The sequence below is a fragment of the Staurois parvus genome, unplaced genomic scaffold (assembly GCF_062004578.1).
Source record: "Staurois parvus isolate SC_StPar_1 unplaced genomic scaffold, SC_StPar_1.0 ptg000670l, whole genome shotgun sequence".
Lineage (NCBI taxonomy): Eukaryota > Metazoa > Chordata > Amphibia > Anura > Ranidae > Staurois > Staurois parvus.
Genome location: NW_028318466.1, coordinates 655,444 through 672,583, shown reverse-complemented (window position 1 = coordinate 672,583; position 17,140 = coordinate 655,444). Strand labels below are relative to the sequence as shown.

At 39.9% G+C, this 17,140-nt stretch overlaps 1 protein-coding gene across 1 annotated transcript in view; it reads right to left on the bottom strand.

Annotated features, from left to right (window-relative positions):
* The window catches only part of CPNE4 (copine 4), a 560,705-nt gene that overhangs the window by 81,765 nt on the left and 461,800 nt on the right, over positions 1-17,140 (bottom strand). Inside the window, exons 9-10 of the mRNA XM_089652053.1 lie at positions 15,249-15,335; positions 2,926-2,985 (exon numbers count right to left, since the gene is read on the bottom strand). Of these exons, the coding sequence (XP_089508179.1) occupies positions 2,926-2,985; positions 15,249-15,335 (147 nt within the window). The remainder of the gene's footprint in view (positions 1-2,925; positions 2,986-15,248; positions 15,336-17,140) is intronic.

The window sequence follows — 17,140 nt, the reverse complement described above, 5'->3', positions numbered from 1 at the left end:
TCATTTTCTCAGCCCTAGTGACTTGTGTGGTAACCCTTTATTGATCATCAGTTATTGAAGCCTAGCTGTCTAGACTAAATTTAATAGTGTCAGTATCCGTCAGTAAACTGAAAGCTGAACTCCAGGACAAGCAAATAATATCTAAATACAACAGCATGTATATTCCTACTTGAATCTTGGTGTGATTTGCTTTGTGTATGTCTACCTGATCTGTGCAGTAGTCCAGTTTGAAACATTGGGGTTACTAAAGGCAAATCGATTGTGCACTTTGCAAGTGCAGTTGCACTCATGTTCCTTAGTAAATGTAATATGGTAAAGCTTCACTTTGTAGGAAACCCCCCCCCCACAAAAAAAAAAATCCTGCTTTATTACATTGTTATCTTTTCCAGCACTATGCACGTTTCATCTTTAGGAATGGTAGTGCATGTATGACACAGCTAAAGTGCACTGCACCTAAAAAACACAGGTATGAATGTACACTGTCATAGATTAGTGCAGGTTGCTAAGTAAATTTAGTTGGCTCCTCTGTAGTCAGTGGAGCAGGGGTTGATTGTTCATGTCTGCTCAGTCTCTCACAGGTTGCTTCTCTAAATGCTTCCCACTGTATTCTAGAGGATTCTAGAATTATTGTAGGAGGAAAAACATAGTGAGCAGCCTGTCTGGCTAATCCCTGTGGAGGTATGTCCAGTAAGTGGCTGGAGAGCCCATAAATAGGCTGAGGCGTGAGGCAAAGATAGAGAGTTCTTGGGTCCAGTTCCGCTGGAGGAGACCCCTGTGCAGGTGCTCTGCCCCTTAGGCAAGATTACTGGAGGTGCCATCTAGAAGACATTGAGGTCCCAACAGAAGCTTTACCTGTGGGGCCTATTCACAAATCCTGGAGTTTGTTTGGGTCTAGAGAAGCTCACTGGAAAGTTCCATGAGAAAGTTGGGGTAACCTGTCCAGCTGTCCTATGGTGGTGAGTCTGTATCTCCACCAACTGAAGATTGCCCAATGGATTTCATAAAGAGGCAATCAATGATCCTGTGGCTATGTGAGCAGATGACCTGAGTGCTGGAAGTTAGTAGCTGAGTGCAGCTTTTGGTCCTTTGGGAAAAGTCCTAGTCCCCTGTCAGCATTAGAGATTCTGCAAAACATTTTGTGCAGCTCCTCCATGCAGCTAGACCGATCCTTGCAGCTTCTTCTCCCCCGCGTTCCAGTGGTCTACGGTCCTGACTTCATTAAGACCAAAGCAGGGTCCATAGCCCTGCATTGGATGTGATTATGCGAAAGAACAGTCCATTTCCGGAGAGGGGGAGTGGAGGATCTGGCATATAAACCTCTTCCCTCTCCTTGAGAAAATAAGCAGCCCCACTGCATGGGATCATTTTACATTTTCCCATTGTTGGGTTTTAATGTATTGCATTACTGCATATAATTTAATTCATATGTATGATTTTTTTTATATATAATAAACTCTACAATTCTATAAGGCAAACCTGATAGCTACTTCACATATATTATCCAGCATGTACTCTGCAAAAAGCTAAAATAATTTCTTTGTATTCTAGAGAATATGTTTAAAATTTAGCAGAAAAATAAATTCACTTTCAAATTCCCACTTCTGACTAAACCATACTGATGTAGCGGCCTCCTAGGTAGGTGCTAGGGTTAGATAGATAGAATTAATTGTGTTTTGATAGATACATTTAGTTGTCAATCTGTAGTCAGAGTAGCTGTAAATATTTGTTAGGAAAAAGCATAGCTAGCTCACTGTACTTGGTGAGTTGTGATCATTTAGTTAAGTCGGCTTGGTGTGCTCAGCTGTTGCTAGTCTGCCTAGCTTCCACTGTATCCAGGACACTTATGCAGATGACGCCATGAATATTGATACAGCCTCAGCCTATCCCAGAGAGAGGGGCTCTAAGGCATGCTGGGTAACTGTATATATTCACTGAGCACAAGGGGCTCTGGGTTTTTTCCTGTCCAGGACTGATCCAGACTGGGAGAGGGCATGTTGCTCTCCCAGGCAGATACTACCATGCGACCTCAGGTGGGCGACCTGAGGGCTTCAATGCTAAGACCCAGGTTCGGCTATGCTGACTGAGGGACTGTCTACTGAAGATCTGGTCTGGTATCACGGAGGAAGGCATCTAGTTGCTCTTGGGCCTTGTGAGTACAGACATCCCTAAAGGACCTTAGAGACTGAGTGATGTTTAACCCCCTCTGGTGCTAGGAGTTCAGCTGCAGGTCTAGCAAAGGAAACATTGGCTGGTGTTTGAAGAACTTTGTCCACCTGGCCTGGCCTACTTTTAAAGGGACACTGCTCTGGGGCTCTAAAGAAGTTACTACTACTACTACATTCTACTACTGCCCTAAAGCTGAGTCCACTGTTTGATTCAAGCACGGACTCTGAAACAGCTTGCCCTGAAGATTAGATAAAGTCCTCAAGTGTACATAGTTCCTATTTTTGGAGTATCCCACTCATCTTCCTCATCTCTACCCAAGTTCTCCAAAAATAAAAATAAAAACAACATAAACAACACCCTTAGACTGGTTATTGGAGAAAACATGTTAATGAGCGTAATGTGACTGGCTGCGGGGCAAAGTAACTGGAGAGGACCTTGACAGTATTCCTGCACATCCTACGGGAGTAGCGCTACACCAGGGGTGGACTGACCATTTGGAAACTCGGGCACTGCCCGAGGGCCCGGGGTCAGTAGGGGGCCCCATGAGATGCACCTTGTACCTTTTTCATAGGCTTTTTTGAGTTTGGGCAAGGACACAGGGGCCCCATGATCCCCTATTGCCCGGGGGCCCCATGAGTTGTCAGTCCGCCCCTGCGCTACACTATGTCAAAACCAATTCATAATACTTTTTGCTGACAAAGTATTGACTTCCTAGTTTGTCATTAATGCAAAACATTTTAAAAGAAGTACACAACTTACTGTAAACTGGATTTGACATCCGCCCATGATATAGTCTAAAAATGAATGCATTTTGTGAATCTGGAAGAAAATGAAATAAATGCTAATTAAATGAGAATATCTCATTTTCATTTACATAATTAATTATGTAAGAATAGGAGCTAAATAGGGAAGAAAGTGACAGTAAAACATAAGACATAAGAACAGGCAACAATAGTGATATCATTTCTTATCTGTGTGTTCTATTCAGTTGATAAATTAGAATTTAGAGATAGAGACAGTAAAGTCTACAACACAAACCAGATATAATTTTCTGCTGCAATTTAAAGGTGCAATTAAAATGTGCAATTAAATGCTGCAATTAAAATGTGCTTAAATGTTTCCTGTATGTTATAGAAATCATCCTTAGGCAAGCCATAGATTACGTACCCAATTTTCCTATCAACACAGTCAGTGCTGATGGGGGAATCCTTCCTACGGAGCTATTAGGTTCTCCCAGCAGTGTCCCTGCCAGGAGAACAAAATAATTACTGCTAGCAGCTATAGCCGTAGGCAGTAATCGCATGCTAAAAATCGGACATGCTGGTTGTACCCAAGTCGAACGATGGATCAACTTGGGTACAATCAGCCTGCCCATAGATTAATCGAATTTTGGCTAGTCCCTGTTGAACCAGCTGAGATTCGATCCATCTATGGCCAGTTTTAATAATGAGAATTAACCAATAAGGTGGACATTTCTTCCCTTTCACTAAAACCATAATAGCATACAATTCTGTTTTTCAGTAGTTTAAGAAACATTTTTTGCTTTTACTTGCAATTACTGCGTTTCCACATCCTGGTTTCTTTGATGCACTGGTGATGTTACCCTGGTCTTATAGCTGCATCCTAAAAACTTCCTGTCTTCCATGTTCCAGGAGACAGACCCAGAGTTCTAGGCAGACTTTCAGGAAGTAATGGGAGATGGATTCATCTGCCCTTAGTAAAAATGGACACCATGCAGGTAATGGGAAGTAAAAGATAAATCAGTTATGCTCATAATAAAAATTCTACAATTATTTTTATGTGCCTGTTTATAGATTGCCATCACTAAAGTTTTAAATGTGCCTCTGTTGTAATTTTTATGATAAGAGGGATGTTCCTCTTTAAACTCTAAACTTTCTGCAAAGAAGATGCTGTAAACACACTGCAGTAATCCACTGGTGAGAAACATTGTTTTATCACATTATTTCATGGTCCACATAGTTCTACTTTATTTAAAGTAACAGAGGATGACAAGAGTGAAATATAGATGTATTGTCCTCCAAAGGAAAAAAAAGATTCACAGTGAAATCAAAGGAATGGAACAAATGATAAACTAAATATGGTGCTTCTACTTCATGAACAGCCTAATCTGATCTTGCTTTGTGTTACAGTTGACTATGGTTTCACCAGATGATCATGTTTTGAACATCATGAAATCTTTGTATATTATAGCAGCACGTTATGCCAAAACACTAGAAAACCCAAGTGGTTCCTACCTTGGTATTGTGGGTTGAAACCCTTAATGTCATCTTGAGAATGGAACAACTTAGGATACAGGACAATGACAGAACAGAAAATGACTAGGCCATGTGGACTGCTCGTTTTATATATTAGGACTCTTATAGATGTAGCCAGGTGCCGGCTACAAGCTGAATACAGATGACATCATCCTCGGAAACCACAGGCCAACTAGTTCCCTACTAGTGCTGCACTCAGACACTTCCTCACTTTCTGACTGTACAGTAGGGAGTTCTTCTTCCTGGACCAAGAGCAGTGGGCCTTAGGACTTGCAGTCTTGAAGGCAGCCATCTCTTTACTACTGAGTCCTTTTTAGACTACACATCCCAGAAAACTACCCACAAAAAAGGACTGTGAGAGCGGCTATATATAAACCTGCTTCTGGTGGGCTCGCTCTCTTCTTATCAGGATCCTCTACAGCGCAGTGGGACCACTATTCTACACACAGGGATAGTGAAGTGCCACGGTCTTGACCACTACAGCCATACTTTTACTGGTGGATCTCCATCGCTGGGTACCATTGGGAAGCCAATCATCATTCCTGTTGGGCAGCCTAAGAGCAGTACTGCTGACATTGACACAGATTTCTGACTTTAATATCTGGCCGGCTGACTGAGTTTTCATCTTTCTAGTCTGCTGGATCGCAGAGCCTGCATTGCACCCCTTGTCTCCACAGAGGTTGCCTTTTCAGCCAGGATTGGCCAGCGAGCGGATGGCCATAATCTCTCATTCTGTCATCCACAGTATAGGGACACAGCATGCACACTGCATAACTTAAATCTCTTAAAGGAGCCTTCAGTTGCTATACCTGTTGTCCATTTAGTGATCACTCTAGCATTCCAAGAATTCACTCCTCATCTTTGAGCTCCAACGTGTCGGTAAAGATACTGCCTGCACTTGGATTCTGAACAGCCCATATATTATCACCAGTGGTGTGGGAACCTGCTCAAAAGGAGATTTCACTTCCTTACTTGTCACACTGATTCAAAGGGGATTGAACTATTGTCAGGTCCCTCCCTCTGAACAAGTGTCATATTTGTTTCATTTGATATCTTAGTCTGCTTTCACTCCCAATTGTCCAGTGTGGTTATAGCTGAACACACATTTAGATTTGCCGTGTGTAATTGCTTTTTTAGTGTCAATCTGTTATTACCTGTTTTCTGTTCATTTCAAACAATATTAGAGGCTGTTTCAAGGACTGGCTGATTTTCATTCTCAAACTACTGCTTACCTTTATTATTACAGAACCTGCAGTGTTGATTTTAAATTGCGTCTGCTGATCATTGTTCAATATATCAGAACCTAGAGTATCAGAAGGACTGGGGAGTTTGCAGGGTCAGGGCAGCACAAAGGACAAGTATCATCTAGCGGCTCCTATGGGGGTAGCGCTACACAAATTTACAGCCTACTTCCCCACTTGAAATTTTGTGGAGGTCAGTGGCCAAAACATTGCTCTGTTTCAGTTTACTATGGAATTGCTACCATTATATTTTCATTTTTCATGTTTTTATTTAAAGAGGAACTTCATCTTTTATTTAAAAATTACAACAAAGGCATCTTTAGAAATATTTGGTAATGGCAATCTACATGCAGATAATTACAGATAAATGTAGGCTTTTTATTCCATGCAGGCCTTTATTTTCTTTTCTTTTCTTTTCTGTTCTTCTTATTGGGCCATTTTCACTAAGGGCAGATAATTCTATGACCCTTTAATTCCTGGAACTCTGGGTCTGCCCCCTGGAACATGTGGCAACACACATCATCTGAGGGGGAAAAAATGCCTTTTGCCCAAGATTTTGCAAGATTTTTAAGTTAAAGAGGTGTTAAAGGCTATTTTTTATTATTAAAATAACAAACATGGTATACTTATCTGTTCCGTGCAATGGAGCGGCCCCAATTCTCCTCTTCTGGGTCCCCTGCCAGCACTCTTGGCTGCTCTTCTTCTTCATGTGCCATCATAGGAATAGAGCAGGAAGGATCCTATTCAATGTAGGGAGACTGGAGTACCAGTGAATATAGAAGTCAGAGAGCAGCCTGTGGAGACGAAGCTACGAGTCCCTGTGGCGCTACGCGTTAGGGAGGGGCAGTGACGTCACCACGCTTCCGTACCTAGACACGGCGAGTATTGACAGTGTGTGCAGGCACACCTACAAGGCTGGTCCCACTGCTATCCGCGGTTATACATATGACAAGCGCACTTTATTTTACTAACATGTGAATGCATTGTTAAGCGCACATTAAAGTCTTTTACCTCGGATAAGACACTATGTATCTCTCTTTCTTTCCCTTATGATCCATATGAGGAGAACTGCACTAAGGAGTATTTTGAGGAAGGAGAGATCCCGTTACTCACAAAGATTTACAGAGCAGTTGCTATCATATACCATCTCAGCTATATAATCACAGACCGCTCCTGAGGAGAGTATATTGAAATCAGTTATCTGTTGAACTTACATGAAGTTTACCTTTGCATTAGTGCATATGGGACTCTTTATATACAGATAAAGGTCACGATTGGAATATTCCATCTCTGTGGATATGTTGATTCATTTTTCACTTGTGAATATACATCAGTTTATTTATTCACTTATCCATTTTTTGCATATATTTTAAATCACTTGCACAAGTTGTATTTATGCACATTTATGGTGATAATTCAAATTAATGTTAGATCAATATATGATTGGTATATTACAGTTATAAACAATTGATAGAGCGTGGCACCCAATTTATTTATTTATTGTTCTTGTTGTTGACGCACACCATGTGAGGGTGAGCAAGAGAGCCTGCAACATATTATATTGTTTATATATATATATATATATATATATATATATATATATATATATATATATACACATATATGTACCCACCAGTGGCTCAAAAGTATATTTTATACTAGTATTGGACCATCATAGGAATCTGCTTCCTATGGGAGCGCACATGTGGGCTTGTTTCCAAGCCACGATGTGTGCATCCATAGACACACACACTGAAGCTGCCCTGCCCCCCCCCCCCACCCACACACACACACACACACACACACACACACACACACACACACACTCTCTGCTCACAGGATTTTATTGACAGCAGTGGAAGCCAATGGCTTATGCTACTGCCTCTCTGGTCTGTTAATGCAGGGAGAGAGGAGCCACTACAGATGGGTACAGTGCTGGCATCAACTGAGTATTTGGAGGGAGGGGGGACAAATAGTGGAACATTTTTTAATTGAATGCAGGGAATGCATTAAGATATATGTGTAGCCTTTCAAACCACTTTAACAGACAAGATTTCCCAGGAAGGTTCTGGTGATATAGCCTTCCCAGGATGCTGCTGTGAGACCAGGGCTACATAGTCTGTACTGCAACCATGAAGAAGTAAAACAGTTATTGAAAGTGATAGAAAAAAATGTTTAATGAAAACATATAAGATGATTTCATATCAGCATGCAGAGTTGTGTGCTAATGTGATTTTTAGTGAAAGGGGGAAAGTTCTACCTTGGGTTTGCCATGTATAGGTAGATCTGGTCACTTTAAAACACCTGATCAGCTTGAACACGTGCTGCAATGTATATAAACCAATAATCCTTGTTTTTAATACAAAAGATAATAGAACTGTGTAGGAACGTGTGTATGAAAGAGTTTATTTGCATCTAAACTAATTTAGCAGTCACTCTTAGCATACTGATTGGTAAGTCACCTTCATTTAGGATATGTTACTGTTGCAATATAAACTATGAGCTTGATTTACTAAAGCCAAATAGGCTGTTCACGTTGCATGTGAAGTTGCACTTTGCATGGGAATTTTCACCAAACCTTAGTGAATATGGTGACATTTCCATCTTAAAAGAATACCTAATCATGTGCAAGGGAAAAGTAAAAGCATTTTTATTTGAACCTGATTGGATGATGCAAGTCAGCAGAGATTCATCACATTCACTATGCTTTTGGGAAAAATTACCATGCAAAGTGCAACTTCCTATGTAAAGTACAACTTCCCCTGCAAACAGGGATGTATTTATCACAAAGCAAACAAGACATTTACCTAGGGTGGCATTTTTCAGGGGGGCAGCAGCATTTTTCAGGTGGGCAGTGCTTCCCCCGGAAGAAGCGATGGAAGAAGGGACACACGTAGCACGGGGACCAGGTGGGATCTGAGAGAGGTTGCAGGCTGCTTGATGGTGTATGCAGAGCCTGACTCTTGTTCCAGGGGATGTCCATAGCTGTGAAGGTGAGTGCCTTATCTCTTGCCGGGGTGGGGGTAGGGTTGCCAGTGTATGGGGGGCTGGGGTGTTGTTGGTCAATGTCAGGTTCTCTTCGTGGGGGAGGGAGGTGTTGGCCGGTGTCAGGGTCTCTCCGTGGGGGGGGGAGCCAATTTTTGTGTTGCCTAGGGCAGCATGAAACCTAAATACACCACTGCCGGCAAAGTGAACAATCTATTTGCTTTTAGTAAATCAACCCCTGTGTATCCCTGTCTAGCAGAGCTATTTGTGTGTGTTAGTTCTCATCAAGATGACTATAATCCATGAGAAGTCAGATTCAAGAGTCTGCCCACTACTATACAAGGGAAGCAAAATAAAAAGAAAATGTATGTACGTAAGGGCTGATTTACTAAAGCCAAATACACTTTATAACAGAAGTTGCACTTTGCAAGGGAATTTGCTCCAGAGCCTAAGGAATGTGGTGAAGCTCTGCTGACTTCCATCATCAGATCATTTCCAAGCAAAAATGCGTGTTTTTTTTTTATTTTCTTGTATGTGATATGATATTCTTTGCAAAATGAAACGTCACCATGTTCACTAAGCTCTGGGGCAAAGTACAACTAACAGCTGATTCGTCTTTAGTAAATCAACCCCATGGACTACATAGCATAAGAACACAATGGGGAAGAGTTACTAAAAATGCTGCAAACAGAATCTGGAGCAGCTGTGCACAGTAACCAATCAGCTTCTAACTTCAACTTGTTCAATTAAGCTTTGGCAATAAAACCTGGAAGCTGATTGGTTACTATGCTGCTTCTGTGTGCTCCACTTTTGGTAAATCAATCCAAAATTCCATGATAACTTTTAATTTTATCTTTCCTCTGAAGATGGCAATGGGAAAAGCTGCAAGTACAGTAAAAACCTCTAAAATGCATTGATTTTGGAGCAGATCCATGGAAGCTGGCATCTTGGCTGGTTATTATTATTATTATACAGTATTTATATAGCGCAAACAGTTTGCTCAGCGCTGTACATTATAATGGGAGACAGTACATGAAACAGTACAGTAACAATACAATTCAATACACAAGGGGTTTGAGGGCCCTGCTCTTTGGAGCTTACAATCTAGGAGGGAGGGGATAGTGGTACAGGAGGAAGTGGCTGTGAGGGATGGAGTGGTAGAAAGAGTGGAGGAGATCGGCATTAGGTGAGGGCGGGGTAGGCTTCCCTGAAGATATGGGTTTTCAGGGTGCGCCTAAAGGTGAGGAGGGTAGGTGACAGTCTGATGGACTGGGGTAGTGAATTCCAGAGGATGGGGGGAAGCCCTGGAGAAGTCCTGGAGACGGGCATGGGAGGAGGAGAGCACGGAACTAGAGAGTAGGAGGTTTTGTGAGGAGCGGAGAGTACGTTTTGGGTGGTAAATGAATATCAGGTCGGTGATGTAGTTTGGGGCAGTATTATGGACAGCTTTGTACGTCTGGTTGTTATAAGTATATAAAATATAGTTAAACATAATAATAAGTCTGATTGGTTGCTACCGACAGCACATCTGCTTTTCACTTCTTCCAATTTATAGAAAACCCTATTACTGTCAGTCTTTAGCTCTTCTCAAGTTAAAAAAGATTTGCTTATGCTTCAAATGGTACAGTTCAATGATTCTACATCCATACATTGTACAGCAAAGTCTATGGTAATATAAAATCCAATGTACAGTCATTAAGGTAGTGAACTGTTTTATTATATTTAACCTGAAAAGACTGCCATATAAAATCCTACCACATCACTGGGAATTGAAGAATATTTTTCTAGGTCAGGCCAAAGAAGGGTTACATATATATTTATAGACTGTCTGAAAGATTAATGAGAACATTAATTGTGGCCTATAAATCCACAACTGTCATATCTTTTGGCATTGAAATAAAAATGGTAAATAAGGTTTCAAAGTGATCAGAGGCAATTTAGAAATGTTTCTTTTAGACATAATTGCCCATAGTGCAAAGAATACAATAGAGCCCCCGTTCTCTATATGGGAAGTACAGATGTATTGCAGAAAAAGGTATTAAGAGTTTGTCAAGACAGCAACGTGAGTCTAACAAATGACCCTGCTCTACATTCCTACTGATGAAAATTGCTTTGCTCTATAAAACAGTGCTTGCTAAACCATATTTGTAATATCTGTGGGCATTTTTATAGAATTTCACAAGCATTCTGTAGTGCACTTAGATAACCAAGCCCCGAGTGTATACCATCTGTAAGCTGCCAATCTATTTGATTCTACAGTCTCAGGTAGTGCAGACATGAGGAATAAAACTAGGCATATGATCTCTCGTTAACTTTTATTATGAACTCTCACAGTTAGTTATGTATTAACCACTTCCCGTCCGGCCCATGTACATAAACAGCCGTATGGGAGCAGTGCAGGAGTGGGTTGCTGTTTATAAACGGCGCCCGCATTTACAGGCTGTGCTCGCTCCCTGGGTTTGCGCGGCACCGTGATCCAGTACACGCTGTGTCCGGAGGACACAGCAGAACACTGATAGCTGTACGGGACCCTTGTGTGAGGTCCCGATCATGTGATCATTGATTGGCCAATCAGTGATCATATGAATAGTAGCAAGCAAGATGTCACTTCTGAAATCATTGCTTACTACGTGTGAAATCTGTGAATGATCACAGAGGTCACATGGTACAAGGCTATTCACAACAGCCTTGTACCACGTGACAAGCTGTGACCAATCACAACTCTCAAAGTATTTCTCAATGGTTGCAAGAATGCAGCCAGAGAGAAGGAGAAATGATTGATTTTACAGCCTTTATGGGTGTAAAAGCAATCAGTGTAAAAAAAATATATTCATCACCCCCCACAAGTAGTACAGTGTCACTATAGTGACACTGTACTGCTAGGGTGACAGTATGTTCAAAAAAACATAAATAAGAATATAAAAAAATAAAAAAATATAATTTTTGGTTATAAACTAATTTGGGTTATTTTGTTTTTACTAAAAAGATAACTGAATAAATTCTGACCAATATGTATAAAGAAAGATTATTTATTTTTAAAATTTTATAAGAAAAACACTTTTTAAAAAAATTTTTTTGGACAATATCATTTATATATAGCAAAAAAAATAAAAATACCAGTGGTGAATAAATACCACCAAAATAAAGTTTATCTGTCTCACAAAAAATTAAAAAAATTCATATGGGTACAGTGTTGCATGACTGTGCAATTGTCATTCAAAGTATGATAGCACTGAAAGCTGAAAATCGGCCTGGACAGGAAGGGGGTGAAAGTGTCTGGACTTGAAGTGGTTAAATGGCATCTTGCAAACACTAATGAATAAGTGAATAACTTGATGAGACATGCAACAGGCCTGATGCACAGAGATGGCACAGATGTAATTCCAAAGTTAGAATTTCACCAGTCCAAATCAAAAGGGTACCTTCATTAAAAAAGTATCAGAGCTCTCCGAAATCCAGAATTAAAGACTGTCTTTTCATGTATTTTATATATTTTCTTAAACACGTTACAATAATAAAAAACATCATATATGTTCTATAGAGAACATCTTGAATTCTGACTTTTAGAATACCACCAAACCAGAAGCAGAATGAAAGCTAAAAACCTAAAAATGCAAAACAAGCCTCTTATTTTTAAAAGACATCTGAGGTTGATTTACTAAAGGCAAACAGACTGTTACAAGGGAATTTTCCCCAGAGCTTAAGGATTTAGGAGACGCTCTGCTGACTTCCATCATCTAATCTTGTGCAAGCAAATATGCATTTTTTTCCCTTGCATATGATTGGGTATTCTTTGCAAAGTGAAATGTCACCACATTCACTAAGCTTCGGAGCCAATTCTCTTGCAAAGTGCAACTTCTGTTGCAAAGTGAACATCCTATTTGCCTTTTGTAAATGAATCCCCTTTGGAACAGATGTAAAAACATTTCTTGTGAACTCCATAAAGGCATGCAGCGTAGATGTAAAACTAAGAGTTTGCTGACACTAAGGTTCCCAATATCCATAGTTTTTCCACCATTTGCACTTGTTTCTGAATATGTTCTGAGCTTAACATCAAATTAAATTGCTACCCCCGGTTCACATATTCGCGTTCGTGCGGGCTGCGTTTTGCACAGGCATAAGAGCCCATTCACTTGAATGGACTCTCGTGCCCCAGGACACGTAGAGAAGAAGTCCCTGAACTTCTTTGGAAACTGCAGCCCGCACGGGAACCTCGGTTCCCAGTGCAGGCGGCGTGTCATTATAATTAATGGCACCGGCTCACAGGTCTGCATTCTTCTGTGTGGGTGGTGCGGATGCACGGATTTTTGTGTGGATCCGCAGCGGCACCACCCGCACATATGTGAACCAAGCCTTATGCAGGCCATAGATGGGAAGAAAACCGGCCGATTTTTCTTTAAAAAAATGAAAAATCGGTCGTTCGAGCGGCCGACATTACCAGGAACGGTAAAAAAAATCGGCCAATTTTCATCCCGTCTACAGCCGGCAAAAAGTATCTCTGCAGAGAGCTCCTCTATTTCTTTGACAGTTCTTTGACATTTAGAGCGGTTGCAACAATGTATCTATTTGTATCCATTTCGGATACAGATGTTTTTACTCGGAAACAAATAGATACATTGTTGCAACCGCTATAAATGTCAAAGCACTGTCAAAGAAATAGCGGAGCTCTCTGCAGGGACACTTTTTGCCGGACTGGAATTCTTCTTCTTCTTCATCCTCTTCTTTTTCTTCATCCTCTTCTTCATCCTCTTCTGCATCCTCTTCTTCTTCCTGTTCTTCTTCTTCCTCTTCTTCCTCTTTCTCTTCTTCTTCATCCTCTTCTTCTTCATCCTCTTCTTCTTCATCCTCTTCTTCATCCTCTTCTTCTTCATCCTCTTCTTCATCCTCTTCTTCATCTTCTTCATCTTCTTCATCCTCTTCTTCTGCTTCTTCTTCCTCTTCTTCATCCTCTTCTTCTTCTTCATCCTCTTCCTCTTCTTCATCCTCTTCTTCTTCTTCTTCTTCATCCTCTACTTCCTCTTCTTCTTCTTCCTCTTCTTCTTCTTTATCCTCTTCTTCTTTTTCTTCTTCTTTTTGTCTTCCTCTTGCAGGTCACTGCTCATGTGCAGATTTTTTATCGGTAAAAAGATCGGCCGCGAAAATCGGCCGATCGGCAAAATCGGACGATCTTTTTCCAACTTTACCAATAAAAAAAATCTGCCAAAATACCGAAAAACGGCCGAACAATTAGCCCACTAACGATCCAAAAATCGGCTGATTTTATTTTCGCCCGAAAAATTGGCCGATTTTCGACCCATCTATGGCCTGCATTAGTCAGTATATAGAGATCCTGCAAGTTCATACTTGTTATAAATGGTTAAAGAATTTTTAAATGTTGACATTCACACCAGTGAGTTCAGGGCTTATACCTGTATATTCCATATGTACCAGAGCAATTTTCCACAAGGGTCTATTTATTTGGCAATAACTTTGTCATTACATAAGATAAAGTAATACATGCATTGGGGGGATTTTCAAAAACTGGAGCTGACATTAACCAGAGCAGCTGTGCATAGTTAACAATCAGCTTCTAGCCTCAGCTTGTTCAGTTAATTGAAAATTAAAGCTAAAAGCTGATTGGTTGCCATACACAGCTGCTCCAGATTTTACCTGCTCTAGTCTTAGTAGATTCCTCACAGTTTTTAGGGGGGGAAATCTAGGCTCTCTTTTGGCAATATTGTTTTACATTTAATTTTCCATGAAATGTATAGACAAAGAGATATAAATGATTAAAAATATTTTTTTTTTGTTTGGACCAGTGTTAGTTTTTTTTTAATAAAGTAATTTTATTGTAAAAAGAAACCATGCAATTTATTCCTGAATGTGTCCCTTTTAAAATGGCAATACAATATTTGTTTTGGTACACAGTTTGGCAAGTTATTTGCAAATTAAAACTTTTTTTTTTAAATTTGCACATTTTTTGTAACAAGAAAAAAACAATGAAAATTAAAAAAAAAACTGGAGAAAAATATTAGCTAAGTGGAGCAGGGAAGGAATTAATTAATTAGAGTTAATTAGGGTAAACTCAAGGTTAATAATGGGTTAAATAGAACTAAAGTTATTTAATGAAAAAAAAAACCCCACAGCTTGGATCAATGTAAGATTGAAATAGTAAATATAAATAGTAACCTAAATAGTAAATACAATTAAATAAGTGTTGTAATGGCGGCAGAGGGAGCAGTGGCAGGGAAAAAGGAGTTGAACATAAGCGATGCACCCTAACAAATATGTTGACGTTTTTTAGAACGTATTTCTTATGTTCAAAATCCTTGTGGCTAAGATTCTCCATCTCACTTAGTGAGTAGGGATATGGGGGGAGAGTGGGGGAGATTTTGTAAAACTGGAGCACTCATAATCTTGTGCAGCTGTGCTTGGTAGCCAGTCAGCTTCCAACTTCAGCGTGTTCAATAAGGCCTTGACAATAAAACCTGGAAGCTTATTGGTTGCTATGCAAAACTGCACAAAATGTTGCACGCTCCAGCTTTAGAAAATACCCCCCCCCCCCCAATGTGTAAATAATTATTTTGCAACTACAACGTACCTTACACTGATTAAGGATTACAATGCCGGAATTTTTGTAGTTTTTCTTTTTCATTCTGTATTTTGGATTTATGCATTCCCACTGCACCTATATAGAAAGCAGACAATTATAAGACAATTATTAAATCAAAATGCTTTTTGTATGTCTTTATCAGTGCCAAAACAATACATAGAATAAAACCTAAACATTTTATTAACCTTGACTTTTTACTTGCATTTTGGATGCAAATGTGAGTTCATAATCTCTAACTATAATATAGGCTAATCAAATTATATCAAACCTATACAAATCTAGGAAAGGTACATAGGTAGACCCTGAGCTAGATATGGGCAACACGTGGTCAATATAGGGTGTTTTTTTGCTGAGGGCTGCTTTCAGTACCTATGGAAGTTTATATATGCATAAAGAGTTTATTCTGAAAACAAACAAGCTGTATATTACTTTTGGATCAAATAAATTACTGTTATTAAACTGTCAAATAAACGCTGCTTACCTCACTAGCAACTCCATCCTTCCTGCTTTCTATGGCAGTTTTGGTGAGTTTTAGGAGACAAGTTATTCTAGAACTCTACTCATATAGATCTGCCTGTCCCTCATTGTAGTTGCTAGTCCATGTGTCAGTCTGGGATGGTAAATCTTTGCCAGTCTATGTAAGTGTATATTTTGGTGTATGATAAGAAATAACATACCCACTAAAAAAAAATTACCATGGACATTGGGATTACCACTATAAATCCTCTTGAGTGCAAGAGAGGCATGGCAGGGGGTGCAGCAATGGCTAGACTGAAAGTACAGTGGAAGAAAGCACACAGGTGGTGCAAACACCTAGCACATTATCCAAGGCTTATTAAAAAGTATGAAAAGACAAAAAACATACTCACAAACCTAGCGCATGTATAAAGCCTTGTATGGCACAAAGATGGCCGAGATGGCCTTGTTATAGGCAGTACAGGTTACACACATATATAGAGTAGGGCACCAGCCCAAGTTGGTTATAGCTCTGAGCAAAGGGACACATCCCCGAAATGCATCAACAGGCCGACCATACTACCAGTCCGACACTCTGCCATCAATTCCGCCATCTCTGTGGCCTTACGAGGCCTTATATATGCGCTAAGATTGTGAGTATGTTTTTGTTTTTTTATACTTTTTAACCACCTCCCGTCCGGCCGTTGTATATAAACGACTGGACGGTGGCACTGCAGGGTTGGGTGGCCATTTATAGGGAGCGCGCAGCACCGTGATCCGGTGCCCGCTGTGTCCTCCGGACACAGTGAAACACCGATTGTCGGATGGGACCTCTGGACGAGGTCCCGATCATGTGATCACTGATTGGCCAATCAGTGATCACATGCAAAGTAGTAAGCAAGATGTCACTTGTGACATCATTGCTTACTACGTGTGAAATCTATGAATGATCACAGAGGTCACATGGTACAAGGCTATTCACAACAGCCTTGTACCATGTGACAAGCTGTGACCAATCACAGCTCACTCAGTAGTTCTCAATGGCTGCAAGAATGCAGAGAGAAAGAGAAATGATTGCTTTTACATCCTGTATGTAAAAAAAAAAAAAATCTTCATCACCCCCCACAAGTAGTACAGTGTCACCATGGACACTGTACTGCTAGGGTGACAGTATGTAAAAAAAAAAACATAAATAATAATATAAAAAATAAAAATGTAAAAAAAAGTTTAAAAATTATACTTTTTGGTTATAAACTAATTTGGCTTTTTTTTTTTTTTTTACTAAAAAGATAATGGAATACATTTTGGCCAAGATTTATGATGAAATATTATTTATTTGCAAAATTTTATAAGAAAAACACTTTTTTTTCAAAATTTTTGGACTTTTTCATTTACATAGCAAAAAAAATAAAAATCCCAGTGGT